This window comes from Colletotrichum gloeosporioides (genome assembly GCF_011800055.1).
Source record: "Colletotrichum gloeosporioides strain Lc1 chromosome Unknown consensus_67, whole genome shotgun sequence".
In the NCBI taxonomy this organism is placed as follows: domain Eukaryota; kingdom Fungi; phylum Ascomycota; class Sordariomycetes; order Glomerellales; family Glomerellaceae; genus Colletotrichum; species Colletotrichum gloeosporioides.
The window spans coordinates 134,664-146,957 of record NW_025544712.1 but is presented as its reverse complement, the minus strand read 5'-3'; the positions used below and the strand labels follow the sequence as shown (position 1 = coordinate 146,957).

The 12,294-nt window shown below is 52.4% G+C and overlaps 4 protein-coding genes across 4 annotated transcripts; 2 read left to right on the top strand and 2 right to left on the bottom strand.

The window, feature by feature from the left end:
- Window positions 1-754: 754 nt before the first annotated feature.
- On the bottom strand, window positions 755-2,621 carry GCG54_00005435 (uncharacterized protein; the record flags this gene model as incomplete). Its single annotated transcript, XM_045405458.1, has 2 exons — window positions 755-2,123; window positions 2,179-2,621. 2 exons carry the CDS (start codon window positions 2,619-2,621, stop codon window positions 755-757), a joined length of 1,812 nt encoding a protein of 603 aa, XP_045260439.1.
- A 1,542-nt stretch (window positions 2,622-4,163) lies between these two features.
- Window positions 4,164-4,652, top strand: GCG54_00005434 (uncharacterized protein; the record flags this gene model as incomplete). Its single annotated transcript, XM_045405457.1, has 1 exon — window positions 4,164-4,652. One exon carries the CDS (start codon window positions 4,164-4,166, stop codon window positions 4,650-4,652), a length of 489 nt encoding a protein of 162 aa, XP_045260438.1.
- A 2,849-nt stretch (window positions 4,653-7,501) lies between these two features.
- Window positions 7,502-8,494, top strand: GCG54_00005433 (uncharacterized protein; the record flags this gene model as incomplete). Its single annotated transcript, XM_045405456.1, has 1 exon — window positions 7,502-8,494. One exon carries the CDS (start codon window positions 7,502-7,504, stop codon window positions 8,492-8,494), a length of 993 nt encoding a protein of 330 aa, XP_045260437.1.
- A 547-nt stretch (window positions 8,495-9,041) lies between these two features.
- GCG54_00005432 (COBW domain-containing protein) lies at window positions 9,042-11,091 on the bottom strand (the record flags this gene model as incomplete). The annotated part of the gene is made up of 6 exons (XM_045405455.1): window positions 9,042-9,821; window positions 9,885-10,073; window positions 10,132-10,342; window positions 10,402-10,698; window positions 10,759-10,844; window positions 10,900-11,091. The coding sequence occupies 6 exons, from the start codon at window positions 11,089-11,091 to the stop codon at window positions 9,042-9,044; spliced, it is 1,755 nt and encodes a 584-aa protein (XP_045260436.1).
- Between the last annotated feature and the right edge of the window lie 1,203 nt (window positions 11,092-12,294).

Here is a 12,294-nt window from a genome sequence, read left to right as displayed (position 1 = left end):
CTGAGATACACAAGAGGGTGCCGATGCCATCACCATGTCAGCATCGGTGGGGGTGAGTGCGGGGGGATTACGGCGACGTGCATTAACAAAATCCGGGGGAAAGGAAAAAGCCCGACACAGTCTGTTTCCGGGCGCTATTTCCGTACCTCTAAGATCCTCATGACCCAACTGCTCGAGTATTACGCTGATAAAGTTTGTCGGATTAAAGGAAGCCAGTCTCTCTCAGTCAGAGTTGTCTTCGTTCAGGACTTGGTCAGTCAGACCGCCGAATAGCCCCTGCAGATCATGTTCACACGGCCCTTCCTGGGAGACCCACAACCAGAAGGATCTTGGGGACAAATCATTGTAAATTGCGATGCTAAGAGGATCTCATGTAAAGACAAAAACTCTTTCCGCGCAGAAATGATGTGTTCACAAGACACTTCTCTTATCGGGTTGGGGAGTACGGGGTAAAAGCACGGATCTATTAACCGGCCCTCGGCTTTTGGGCTCCGTCTTAGCCCCATACCGGATACCAACCGGCCCCACAGTGCCATAAGCCCGGTCCCGGCGTATGACGAGCTCCAATCAAAGCTTGTAATGAATCTAGAGACTTTTCAGTTACTATTCTGTCTACAAAGTTCCTAATAACATCATTGCAGATGCGAAAAAGAGATATACGTAAGATGTTAGGCTTCAAAGGACAAACTCCTGATTGCATCTGCAAGGTGGTGTTCGTTTCAATTACTCCTATTGGTCCCTATCCAGTCTTATTCTACCGCTTCCCTTGGTCGACTTGTTTTCGGCTAAAGAGTCGAAAAAAGCCGCTTTGTCTCTTTGCCTCTGCTGCAGCCTTTATTATTTCTTCCTCATACTTTTGTTTGGCCATCTTTGCCTCTGCGTGAGCCTTTAGTTCTTCCTCATACTTTTCTCGGGCCTCCCTCTCAGCGCGAGCCATTGCCTCTTGATGGAGCTTCTGCCTTTGTTCTTCTGCTTTTCTCTCTGCCTCTACCGCCTCAATGGCAGCCTTCTTACTTTCAGATCTTGCTCTCTCTTCAGCGACTCTTTGCTCTTCCTGAGCCTTGATAACAGCTTCCAGATGTCTTCTGGTAGCTTCTTCGGCGTCTTTTCTCAGTTTCTGCTCTAGTTCCCTCCTATTTTCTTTCTCTCCTTTTATTCTGTCATCTTCTTCTCGCTTTGCTAGTGTAACGCGTAAAAGTGCTAATTCCTCCTGCAATCTCATCGTTTCCGTGTTATGCATGGGAAATGGGAAATCGTATGGAGACGAGGTCGATCTCGGGGAGTGAGGGTAGAATCCAAACCCTGGATTGTTCAAGCCACCGTGATTGGGAGGACTCGGTTGTGGAGGCATGTATCCTGTGGCCGGATATCCTGAATATCTGGGCTCCCAGTAATTACTCGCAGACTGTGGCGGGGGCCGATCATGAGGCGCTCCAGGTGTCTGCTGAGCATTGTTGCTTGAGTCAAACGTCGCTCGTGCTCCAGGATAGCTGTCTGGCGGAGAAGTTGTTGAGGCGTGCTGTCTATCTGTTTTTCCTGTGTCTTCTGGCGTAGGTCCTGCCCAACTTCCTCTCTGTTGAGAGGCGCCACTCGCTGTTGCAGAGTTGACCTCCTCTGAAAGTACCACACTGGGGGTATCTCCCGCGACATTTTCAGGTCTCTTCTCTTGTTTCTGGTTAATGACAACCATAGCAAAGCTCGAAACGGTCTTTTGTAGGCGCATATGATCAGCGATAACCATAAATTGTTCATCAGACATGTCGTCGATAAGTTCAATGGTCGAATTTGTCTGACCTAGTCGTGACGCATCACTAGCCAGAAGGTCAGAGCCCTCTCCGTCCGAGCCAACGTCTTCAGATTGATGATGTAGAACTTTCACCATAGTCCCGTTAACTGATTTGTCGCGGTCCATCTCCTCAATATCCTCCATAGTGCTGTGAGTGGTCTGCGGCAGCTTTTCGGCCTCAAGGCCAGATTGATCAATCATTTTCATCGATGAGATGCTTTGAGGTGGTTCGTACGTTTTTTCAAGGACTTGATCTCTTCTCTCAGCTTCCATGAACGCCTTCTTGACGTTTTGAGACTGCGAAATCTGTTGTCGGACTACAGCCTGCATATAGTCCCTGTACATCTATTAGTAAACTGATTGCCGTTCGTAGCCATAGAAGGTTGACCAACTCCATGTGATCTTGTTCCGTGAGGTTAAGGGCCTGCAGGAAAAGCCCCAACGTCAGTTTTAGCGAGTTCAGCGAAGCCCGCCTCGTTGAGATTTTGGACTTGGCAAACAGCCAGCGCAGTTTGTGCTTCAGCAGCATCTCCTCGGCACGCTTCCCAAGTAACGGCGCCATGCACTCTTTGATGTCATCAATATCTTTTCTGCATAGCGTGATAACATCTTCGACGATATTTGCGACCTCGGTTGTGACGCGATTAGCTCTGATAAGATGCTGATTGATCGAGTGGAGTGTCAATAGAATCGTTTCCGTCTCAACTGCGATCGCTTGAACTTGCACCCCCGCTGTCCCAAGATCATCCACAATGGTTGAAATTGCGGTCGTAACTTGAAAGCCGGATGTAAGAATGGCGCCGATGGCGGTTACTAGACCCAAGACTTCGGCCATTTTTGTTGCCTTGTTAGAGCACAGTTTGTCTGGAGATGCCTACCAGACGTGGCCTGCAGTATGTTATATGGGTGAGTGAACTCTGCACTGAGGGAATTCAACGGAGCTCAGAACCAATGATAAGACCTCATCGTCCACATGGATTCGACAGAGCCCAATTAAGTTGAGAAGGTCCATATGCATATGCACAGCCAACACAGCCGGTTACCCCGGCAGGCATTCTCAGCTGCAAGGCGGAATTGAGGATCACGCCCAATGAGCCGAGAATGTAAAGCGCCATCATGCGTTTTGAGCAGTCTAAGCCACAAGTAAGCACATGCTGTGTCACACAATATTCGTGAAGAAATGTCATATGAAAGCGTCTTACCGAAGTAAACCAGCTCATTTATCCGTGTCTTCCATATAAGTCTACATGGTATGCCTCGTCCCCAACTTGCCGATTTGTTACTCAAAGCGCTTGTACAGTCTTCCAGGATATTCTTTTTCCTCCAGTACCTCCTTAGAAACTCCGCATACGATACGTTCTTTTTTGCTGAACCTTGTATTTCTCTCCAAAGTCGGCATTGGTTTTTTTCCCTTTTTTTTTTTCCTTCTTTTTTTTTTTTTAGCATGAAAAAAAAGCACGAATCCATTTGCGAACCTGTTCTCCATGGAACGAGATTTCAAACGTATCAAATTTCGATTTTCAACGTATGAAAAACGCTCTTCACAGTTGCTTTCAAGGATACCTATACCAAGTTTGCGCGAGAACCGAAACGCAAAAAAACAAGCCTGATGTACTGTAGGTGTGCTGCCAAGTGAGGGTCCGGCCAACGAGAGGCGCCGGTTTTTCTTGGCGATACGAAGCCTGCGTAGCCTTGGCAATTGGCAATCCATCGCAAAAGTATGTGAGTGTAAGAAGTGCTTGACCGAACCATTCTCCTTCTGATTGAACTTCAGTTTGAGCGTGTCCTTTAGTAAATTGCACATCGAAGAGTTCAGACACGCCAAAGCCAGATCGTAGAAGGTCGCAATTCAACTTTGTGGTCATGTCAACCAAGCTTCCCAAAACCAGCCAAAGGAGGCCTTGGCGATTTTCATTCCTTTTTGAGACGGAACCGATTGTGTATTCGCATATACAAGGTGATTTATCAAATGGGGATGAAACACCATCCATCAGTACTCGCAAACCGTAGCGTACTTCTATGCCTACCTAGTAGGCGTAATTAGTTGCGTATCGAGTTGGTGGATAAGCAAATGTCTCATGCAATATCGGAAAGTGTATGCGTTTAAGAAAATCAAGGGTCGTCACTGTGTGGCGGATCATAGCCACATCATAGGTGGGCAAGAGACACTAATAAGCGAGTGATGTCAGCGATCAGGTGTCAATGTGGCTAAAACCTTAACGATACCAAAGACTTCTAAAACAACGCGGACTCCTCTTCTGATATCCAGAGAGACAAAGTACTACGAGCTATCTTAATCAGACGAACTTCTAGAATTACTAGACCCGTCCCAGCAAATCCACATTCCAACTTCAGAGCACCATCCCTCTCTTATCCGATGTCCTCCTCGCCACCACCCGAAGAAAAAAAGCAAAGCCGCAAGGACCAGATCCTTGCACAAGCCACAGAGAAGCTCGAAAAGGCACAGCAAGAAGCCGAAGCCGCCAACGAGGCCCGCCAACGCAGCGATGCCGTCGAAGACGCCGACGAGAAGAACAAGATACTAGCGGAGGCGTCTGAGCACGACCACAAAGCCAAGGCGCTGTCGCGAGACGCGCAAAGACTGCAGAGCGGCGTCTGGCAGGGTGGCTTGGGTGGCGCAGGCATCGGTGCCACAGTGGGCGTTGGGCTGGGTGCCGGTGTGGGAACCGTCGTGACTGGGGTCGTTGGCGGCGTCGCGGCCATTCCAACGACGGCTGTCGGGCTCTTGGTCGGCGTCGGCGCTGGTGCGATCCATGGACCTTGGTACAAACTCGGAGGAGATAAGAAAGAAGAGGCTGAGAAGGGACAGCCGCAGGTCGCGGGGGGAGACAAGGATCACGAGTAGAGCGAGGGCATCGCTCTGTCCGAGCATGAAGATTCAATTTCCAGCGGGTATTGCAACTGGAGGGGGATGCATCCATATCGACACGACCATTATGACGGAGGGACAAGGTGCACATCTGCAGAGGCAGGGAAGATTGATGAAGCGTCATAGTTCATTTGGGTATTTGGTTTTGGTTTTTGTCTAGCATACACGATACCCAGACAGCCAGTAGAATAGAATTATTACGACACTGCCCAACATCTTCCGTGTATTATTCTTCTGCAGAGATTTGATCTTGATGGTGGTACAGTTTTGGCAGGCGGTCGAGAGAGACAAGCACGTCACACTAACCACGGCGGGCCAAATAACTGTCTCTGCGTCATTCTCACCGTTGGCACCGTCCCGCGTTCCCGAAGTCCAACGCCATCGATGTCGGCTCCGCTGCGGACCCGAGACTCGCTTGGTGTCCGATTTCCGATTAAGCGTATTCTGTTGACTTCTTCAGGAACTCCAGAGTGAACACGAAGTGGGCTTGACAGATGCTTATTTCTCTAGTCTTTCTCCTTGACATGCACCCCAGTAGAGGAGCGCTGAGCTTTTCAAGCAATCTTTCCAGAAGTATCATTACAATCCAATGTAGTCGGTCAACTTTTTCTCATTCGACAGTCGGAGAGCGGAGCCTGGCGCAAGGAGAAGACGAGAAGACAGGCGGTGAAGTTCTCACCCGCAGCTTCATCAACCTGACGATGGCCCTGAAACTGCACGACCTAACCTCTGCGTGAAATGAATCGCATCCCCGCGATAGGCATATCATTACTGCCTTCGGGTCGATGATGCGAAAGGCCCAGAGCAGTCAAATACGCAGGATCGGTGGGTTCCGGCAGAGCTTTTAAACACTGGGTCGCTATCGGTTGCTGAGCCTATGACGGTGCGGTTGCGACACCGTCGGAAAGATTGTGGTTTTGACGGACGGAATCTTTCCTCTCGGTCGGTCATCCCATCGGCTCTTCCTTGCATCCATGGAGCCCGATATTAGCGACGATTGCGGATGGGACCAACGTTGTCTTTCTCAAACCCCCCCTCCGTGATAGGGGAGGGGGAAAAAGGAGACGGCGCTGCTTGGTTCAAGTCTGACTAAGGCCCCTAGCGGCTCCTGAAAGAGCTGCGACAGGCATGTTGCCTATCAACGTGGGATGGGAGCACCGGACGGCTGGCTGACCCAGCTCTTACCGAAGGCTGTTATGATATTTCGGATGGGCGGCACTTAGCATCTGCACTTTATTTTCTTTATTTTCACTCTAAATGCGAAGCGCCGGATCGCTCTTGGACAGGGCTGACATAATGCCTCCAACCAGGCGTCATGCTGGTTGAATCTCTGGCCGTCACGTCGCCTTCGCGCAACGTAGAGTGCCCAATTGCAAGCCATCCAGGTGCAGAAAAGTCTCGGCTGTTACAGCCGAGAGATTCGCAAATGGCAACCTAAGCTGACTGGCACGTTCTGGATGATACCGAACTTTCCACAGATTGCCAAGCGCTGGCGATTGATGGCGGTGGGCAGTGGGCACGGCACAGCTGTGGAACTCCCTTTTTTTTCTGGTGGGAATTTCGTCCCGTGTAAAGTGATCTGCGGCAGGGAACACAGCCAGCGCTTTTTTACACCATTGCAGAGCCCCCCCTGGCTGACCCATGTTTCAGGTGAAATGCCACCACGGGCGCGTCGATCAGGTACCATGGCAGAGTTCAGCGCATCACTGCCGCGGTGTGATCTTCTTCTTCAGACGAAAGTTACACATATTGGATCTGGGGAAACATGTCTCTTGGCGTCGATTCTTCGCAACGGAAGGTTGTCTTTATTGTTCAGATGAACGGAAACCAATATTGGCAGGCCTCGAGGCCATATATCGATTTTTTCTTCACGCTTACCCACCGGCAACCGATTACTGGCGCCGGGTATTGACAAGCAAACTCGGCTTGTCGCCCGAAATTGACATTTGCCAACGCTCAAACGCGACAAGCCTCGACGGGCATGCAGGTAAGGAAATCCGCCCAGCGGCTAACTCGAAAGAGGTCACTGGGTGGATGTAGGGCAATCTATGAGCGACCGATTCGGGGCACCGAGGCCAGGCTCACGCAGCCGAGGAGCTGTGGTCTGCAGGGGAGTCCGCTACGCGAGCGTCTCTCCAGGCAACTTTAGATGAACAGGATGATATGGGAATCGGCGCATGAGCCAAGCTTGGCGACCACATCTCGACCGTGATGCCCCCAACGTGGGCGGCACCTCCAGGGGTCGATGTCGTCAACCGTACTTTAGTTGTGACCCGATCAGGGACCCATCCCCGGCGGCGAGGACCGTGTTTGGTGGAATTGGATCCTGCGTATGGGTCGCTCCAATGTTTCAAACGAACCTCGCCCTTTCGATTCTGGTCGTCCAAGTCAGCTTCTTTCGGGGCCCCTGGCTGCAGACAACATGAGCGAAGCGCCCCCTTTCGCGCCAACGGCCCACGATGCCCAGAATTAGGAAGCCAAATGAGCAGGGAGCTGGGGCTGGAGAATTCTCGTCAGGTTCGTATGCATGGGACACCATGAGCGGTTGATAGCCAACGACGGCCAGGGGTTAGTGAGTTGGCTCGAGATATAAGACAACCTCTTCTTCACCATCCAGTTCGAACCCCTCTTGATTCTTCGTTCTCAACCATTCATCGCTGTGTCTTTTGTCATTGTACAAACCACTTTCTTTCTTTGAAACCATTCATTCTTTACCTTCCCTGGTGGAAAATCAAGCTTTCATTTTCTTCCCGTCCAATCTTTCTTCACCACCAAACCACCAACCAACTCTCTTTACCAACACAAACCCAAACACACCGATCAAAATGCGTACCTACGGATTCCTCGCCGCCGCGGCCCTCGTGTCCCAGGCCACCGCCCACTACGTCTTCCCCACCCTGATCGTCAACGGTGAGGAGACCGAGCGCTACGAGTTCGTCCGTGAGGCCAAGAACTCCAACTCCCCCGTCACCGACGTCGCCTCCGAGGACTTCGTCTGCAACAAGGGCGGCAACGACGACGACGTCCTGGCCAAGACCAAGACCAAGGCCATCAACGCCGGCGACGAGGTCGGCTTCATCGTCGAGAACGACATGGGCCACCCCGGCCCCCTCCAGGTCTACATGTCCAAGGCCCCCTCCTCCGCCGCCGAGTACAAGGGTGACGGCGACTGGTTCAAGGTCTACGAGCTCACCACCTCCGACATCACCGACGCCGGTCTCCAGTGGGCTTCCTACGTCAACAACGCGGGCATCCACAACTTCACCTTCACCGTCCCCAAGGAGACTCCCTCGGGAGACTACCTCATCCGCGCTGAGCACATTGGTCTTCACGGAGCTGGCACCGCCGGAGGTGCTCAGTACTACATTGCTTGCGCCCAGGTTACCGTCACCGGCACTGGCTCTGAGACTCCTGCTCCCACCATCAAGTTCCCCGGCGGCTACACTGGCAACGAGCCCGGTGTCCTGATCAACATCTACTACCCTGCCCCCAAGAACTACACCGCCCCTGGCCCCGTCACCTGGCCCAACGCCTGCGAGGACCACACTGCCAACCTCCTCGGCCAGACCTCCGACGGCGACTGCACCGGCTCTGAGGGCGCCACCACCCCTTCTCCCTCCACCCCCACCTCTCCCTCTTCCTCCGCTGCCCCCTCCGCCGGCATCCCCGACTACAACGGCGGCAACAGCACCACCATCCCCACCGCCGCCGCTCAGCCCAGCGCCGCGCCCACCGGTGCTTCTGACGACTGCGAGAAGTCCGCTGCTCGCCGCCGTGCGCGCTCCATGCGCCGCCACCTTGCCCGCGCCGCCTACTAAGCGTTTCTTTCCTGAGAGACTGAGGAGGAGGATGTGGATAGACAAAAGTTGGAAGCAGTTGTGTTGATAAGCCGGAGCCTGCGATGCCCACTTGGGCGTCTGCTGTGCTCACACCATCATTTCTTGTACATAAGTATGACTTTAAGACACTGGATGTAAATGCGATTAGATATCGGACGATCCTTTGTGCCGAGGCGTCCTCATGTTTGATATATGAGATCATTCTATAAGTTCCGCTTGCTGTTGCCATGTGATATTTGTGTCTTGCCCATGTAATGGCGATTGAACTTGAATAATATCCATCTGCTTGACTTTGACGTTGAAGATATGCCCTCGAGTGGTCAACGAATTCTCCCTCTTTACAAGGACGAGACCTATCTTATATTTTCTGAGAGACGGGCCCAGTGTGTTTACTCATACACGATACTGAGAGCGAGGACATATCTGGCATCATTCAAGTCGAAGTACTCCTATGTGTAGCGACTGAAAAAGGTCATAACGTGTTTTGAAGTCTTTCTATACTCTTTTGTCAACTTTTGTCTACCCATTATGCATGGTCATGTCCTTCATGGTCCTCTTCATCATCCGCCCAATCCGGGAACCCATCATCAAACATATCCTGCAGCTTATCCAACTTCTTCTCATCATCCCACTTCTTATTCCTCATCACCTTCTGCCACTTCTTCCACTCCTCGTCATCCAGCAGACACTCGTCTAGCGCGGCCTCCAACCCCTTGATATCAAGGTTCTCCCCGATGAACACCAGCTCCTGCCGGCGATCACCCCACTCTCCGCCCTTCTTGATGTCGTGCTGCACCAGCGCGTCCACCTCCGGGTCGCCCGTCAGGTAGTCCTCCGGCGCGAGCGTGCAGAACCACGGACGCCCGCCGGTCATGGTCAGCATCGCGCCGGCCTGCGACCAGTCGCCCGCGCGGTGCGGGCGCGTCGCGAGGAAGAACTCGCCTTTGGAGCGGAAGAGGCGGTTGAAGAGCGGGTGGGCGGTTTTGTTGGCGAGGATGACGTCGTTTGGTGGGGGTTCGAGAGAGTCTTCCATGTCGGCGTCCTCGTCCTCGTCCTGGCCCTTCTCGGACTCGTCGTCTTCCCATTCCTCATCTTCCTTTTCGACGTCGCACATGTCGGCGTCGTCTTCGTCCTCATCCATCTCGTCTTCGTCGCCTTCGGGGGCTTCCATTTGGAGGATGAACTTGTCGTAGAGGAGGGACCATAGCCTGCGGGGGTTGAAGGGGCGTGTCCTTGTGTAGATGAAGTTGCGAACGTTGTACTCTTCGGTTTCGGGCTTGGGTGTGACTTTCTTGCGGCCGTTGACCTGAGATGGTGAGAGTTAGCAACGTGCTTTTTGAGGTTCTGTTGAGTTGGAGTCAAGACTGACCTCACGGACTGTCATGGCATGCAGGTCCTGCAGCCAGCCAACGCCTGACTGGGCGACCTTGAGGTCAAAGGTGTTGGTGTTGACAATCTCCTTGACGTCAATCTTGCCGTAGTTGGCCTCGAGGACCTTGGCTCTTGGGTTGAGCTTCTTGATCAAGTCAAGGACGCGGGCGAGATCGGTCTTCGTAACCTGTATACGTCGTGTTTTATCAGTATTGTCAAGACCATACGCCGCCAGCAATGCTTACCATGTCCACTTTGTTCAAGACAATCACATCGGCAAACTCAATCTGGTCAACCATCAGATCCGACACTGTCCGCTCATCCTCGGGAACAACATCGTCTCGTCTTGAGGAGAGCAGGTCGCTCGTGTGGAAGTCGTTGAAGATTGTGAAGGCGTCGATGACAGTGACGGTCGTATCGAGGCGGGCGAACTTGTCAACGCCGCCGGCGTCAGCCCTGCGCACGCAGTGTCAGTCAAAATTCTCATGCCTCTATCGAGAGAAAGCAGAACTCACAATCTCTTAAGAAGCTTCAGCGTGTCCTCGTCAAGCCCCTCGGGTCCCTCGCCCATAGCCTGCATCTGCTCGGCCAGACGGGCATCGAAGGTCTCGGCGACCTGCTCCGGCTCGCTGATGCCGCTGCTCTCGATGACGACATAGTCGAACTCGTGAAGCTCGGCGAGGTGGACCAGCTCCTCCAGGAGATCGCCGCGCAGTGTGCAGCAGATGCAGCCGTTCTGCAGGGCGATGACCTTTTCTTCTGTCTTTGTGATTTTGTGGCTCTTCTTGATCAGGGATGCGTCGACGTTTACGCTGGACGGAAGATACTGTTAGCCGGATGCCAGGAAAGGGTGGGGGGAGAAGAGGACTCACGCTCCGATATCGTTGACGATCACGGCGATGCGGAGGCCGTGGTCGCTCTTGAGGAGGTGCTGGAGGAGGGTTGTCTTTCCGCTGCCCTGGGGTGGTGTTAGTCGTGATTCGTCTCGGCGAAAGTATGGTGCCATTTCATACCAGAAAGCCGGAGAGAAGAGTGACAGGTAGTGGCTTGCCCTGGGCTGCTTTCGATACATCAACACCAGAGTCGGCACGTGTGAGTTTGGGCGCAACGGAGGCGTCGCCGTTGACTTTCGGCGTCGCTGTGCCTGAGACCACCACGCCACCCGACTTGGGCTTCGTGGAAGATGCAGAAAGTTTCTTGCCCATGTTATCGTGTAACCTTATCTGTTGGCTAAAGAAAGAGAAGCGTGATTTGATTGTTGCAAAACGAAGCCAGTCCCAATTCACCTAAACACAAGATATTTATATCATCTCTGTTAACAATTTCTCTGATATCTGATCATCTTTCCTAAGGGATAGCAGCGCCATCAAGGTGTCTCGAGCATGTGTCGTGTAAGTCGGGCCATCCGGGTGCTGACGATATGACCACGGGGGCTGCAACACGGGATTGGCTGGCTTGAGTCCGGGGCGGTCATCAGGAATCGGGGCTTCTGTGATTGGGCGAGGGACACCCACCGGGGCCGTTCTCCCAGGAACGCCCTCCCCGAATCGGGAAAGTTTCCAGGGAAGCAGGGACTAATGGCAGTAGGACCCTTGGGCACCTTGAGGGTTTTCTGAGATCCTGTTAGATTGGAAAATGTGATTGACGAGATGCCGATGATGCGAATGGGAAGGAGGGTTTGGAGCCCTCGGAGCGTTTGCATCGGCACATGTCGTTCATCCAAGATAGCAGTTCAACGATTGGTTATTGATGGTCGTGGCTACATCAGCTGAGCTCTCGTACCTTCAGGCATCCAGCACTGCTTGAGAATGAAACCCGGGCGATCGAAAATCTAGTTCACCAAGTTTCGCATCTCCTAAGGAAAGAAGTCTCTCCTCCATAGCAAGATGATGTGTATGACACCACCCATCATGAAAGCCAGGCTTAATGAAGACGGGTGCATGCAGGGGGTGATACGTCTAGGGATTGGGGCCAACAGCCAAAGGAACACTCTTATTTGGTTGCGTTGACCCAATGCTAGCAGCGTCAAATATTCTTCTGGATGGACAGCCGCCGTGAAAGCTGCGCGGCTATCGCTGCCACGCTAGACAGATTCATCCCACCATGACTTCGCGCATGTTCTGCTCATGCAATTGAGGAACTCAATACATCCCCTGAAATTCTATTAGATGGAAATGGAAATGCTTAGAGTAGAAGAAAACTCGAGAAAGACATCGACATATTGCAATTGCTCAGCTTTCAATCTTAGCATTGCAGCCTGTGCACTAGTGGAGAATGCGCCTAGTTGAAAACAAATCACTGAGTAACAGCTCAGCCAGCGACAGGAGATGCGGTCAGTACACGCCCAGCTACATTTTGCTCAAAATGAGCATCAAGAACTGGGAATTACTGATTGATAGAGAGAATAC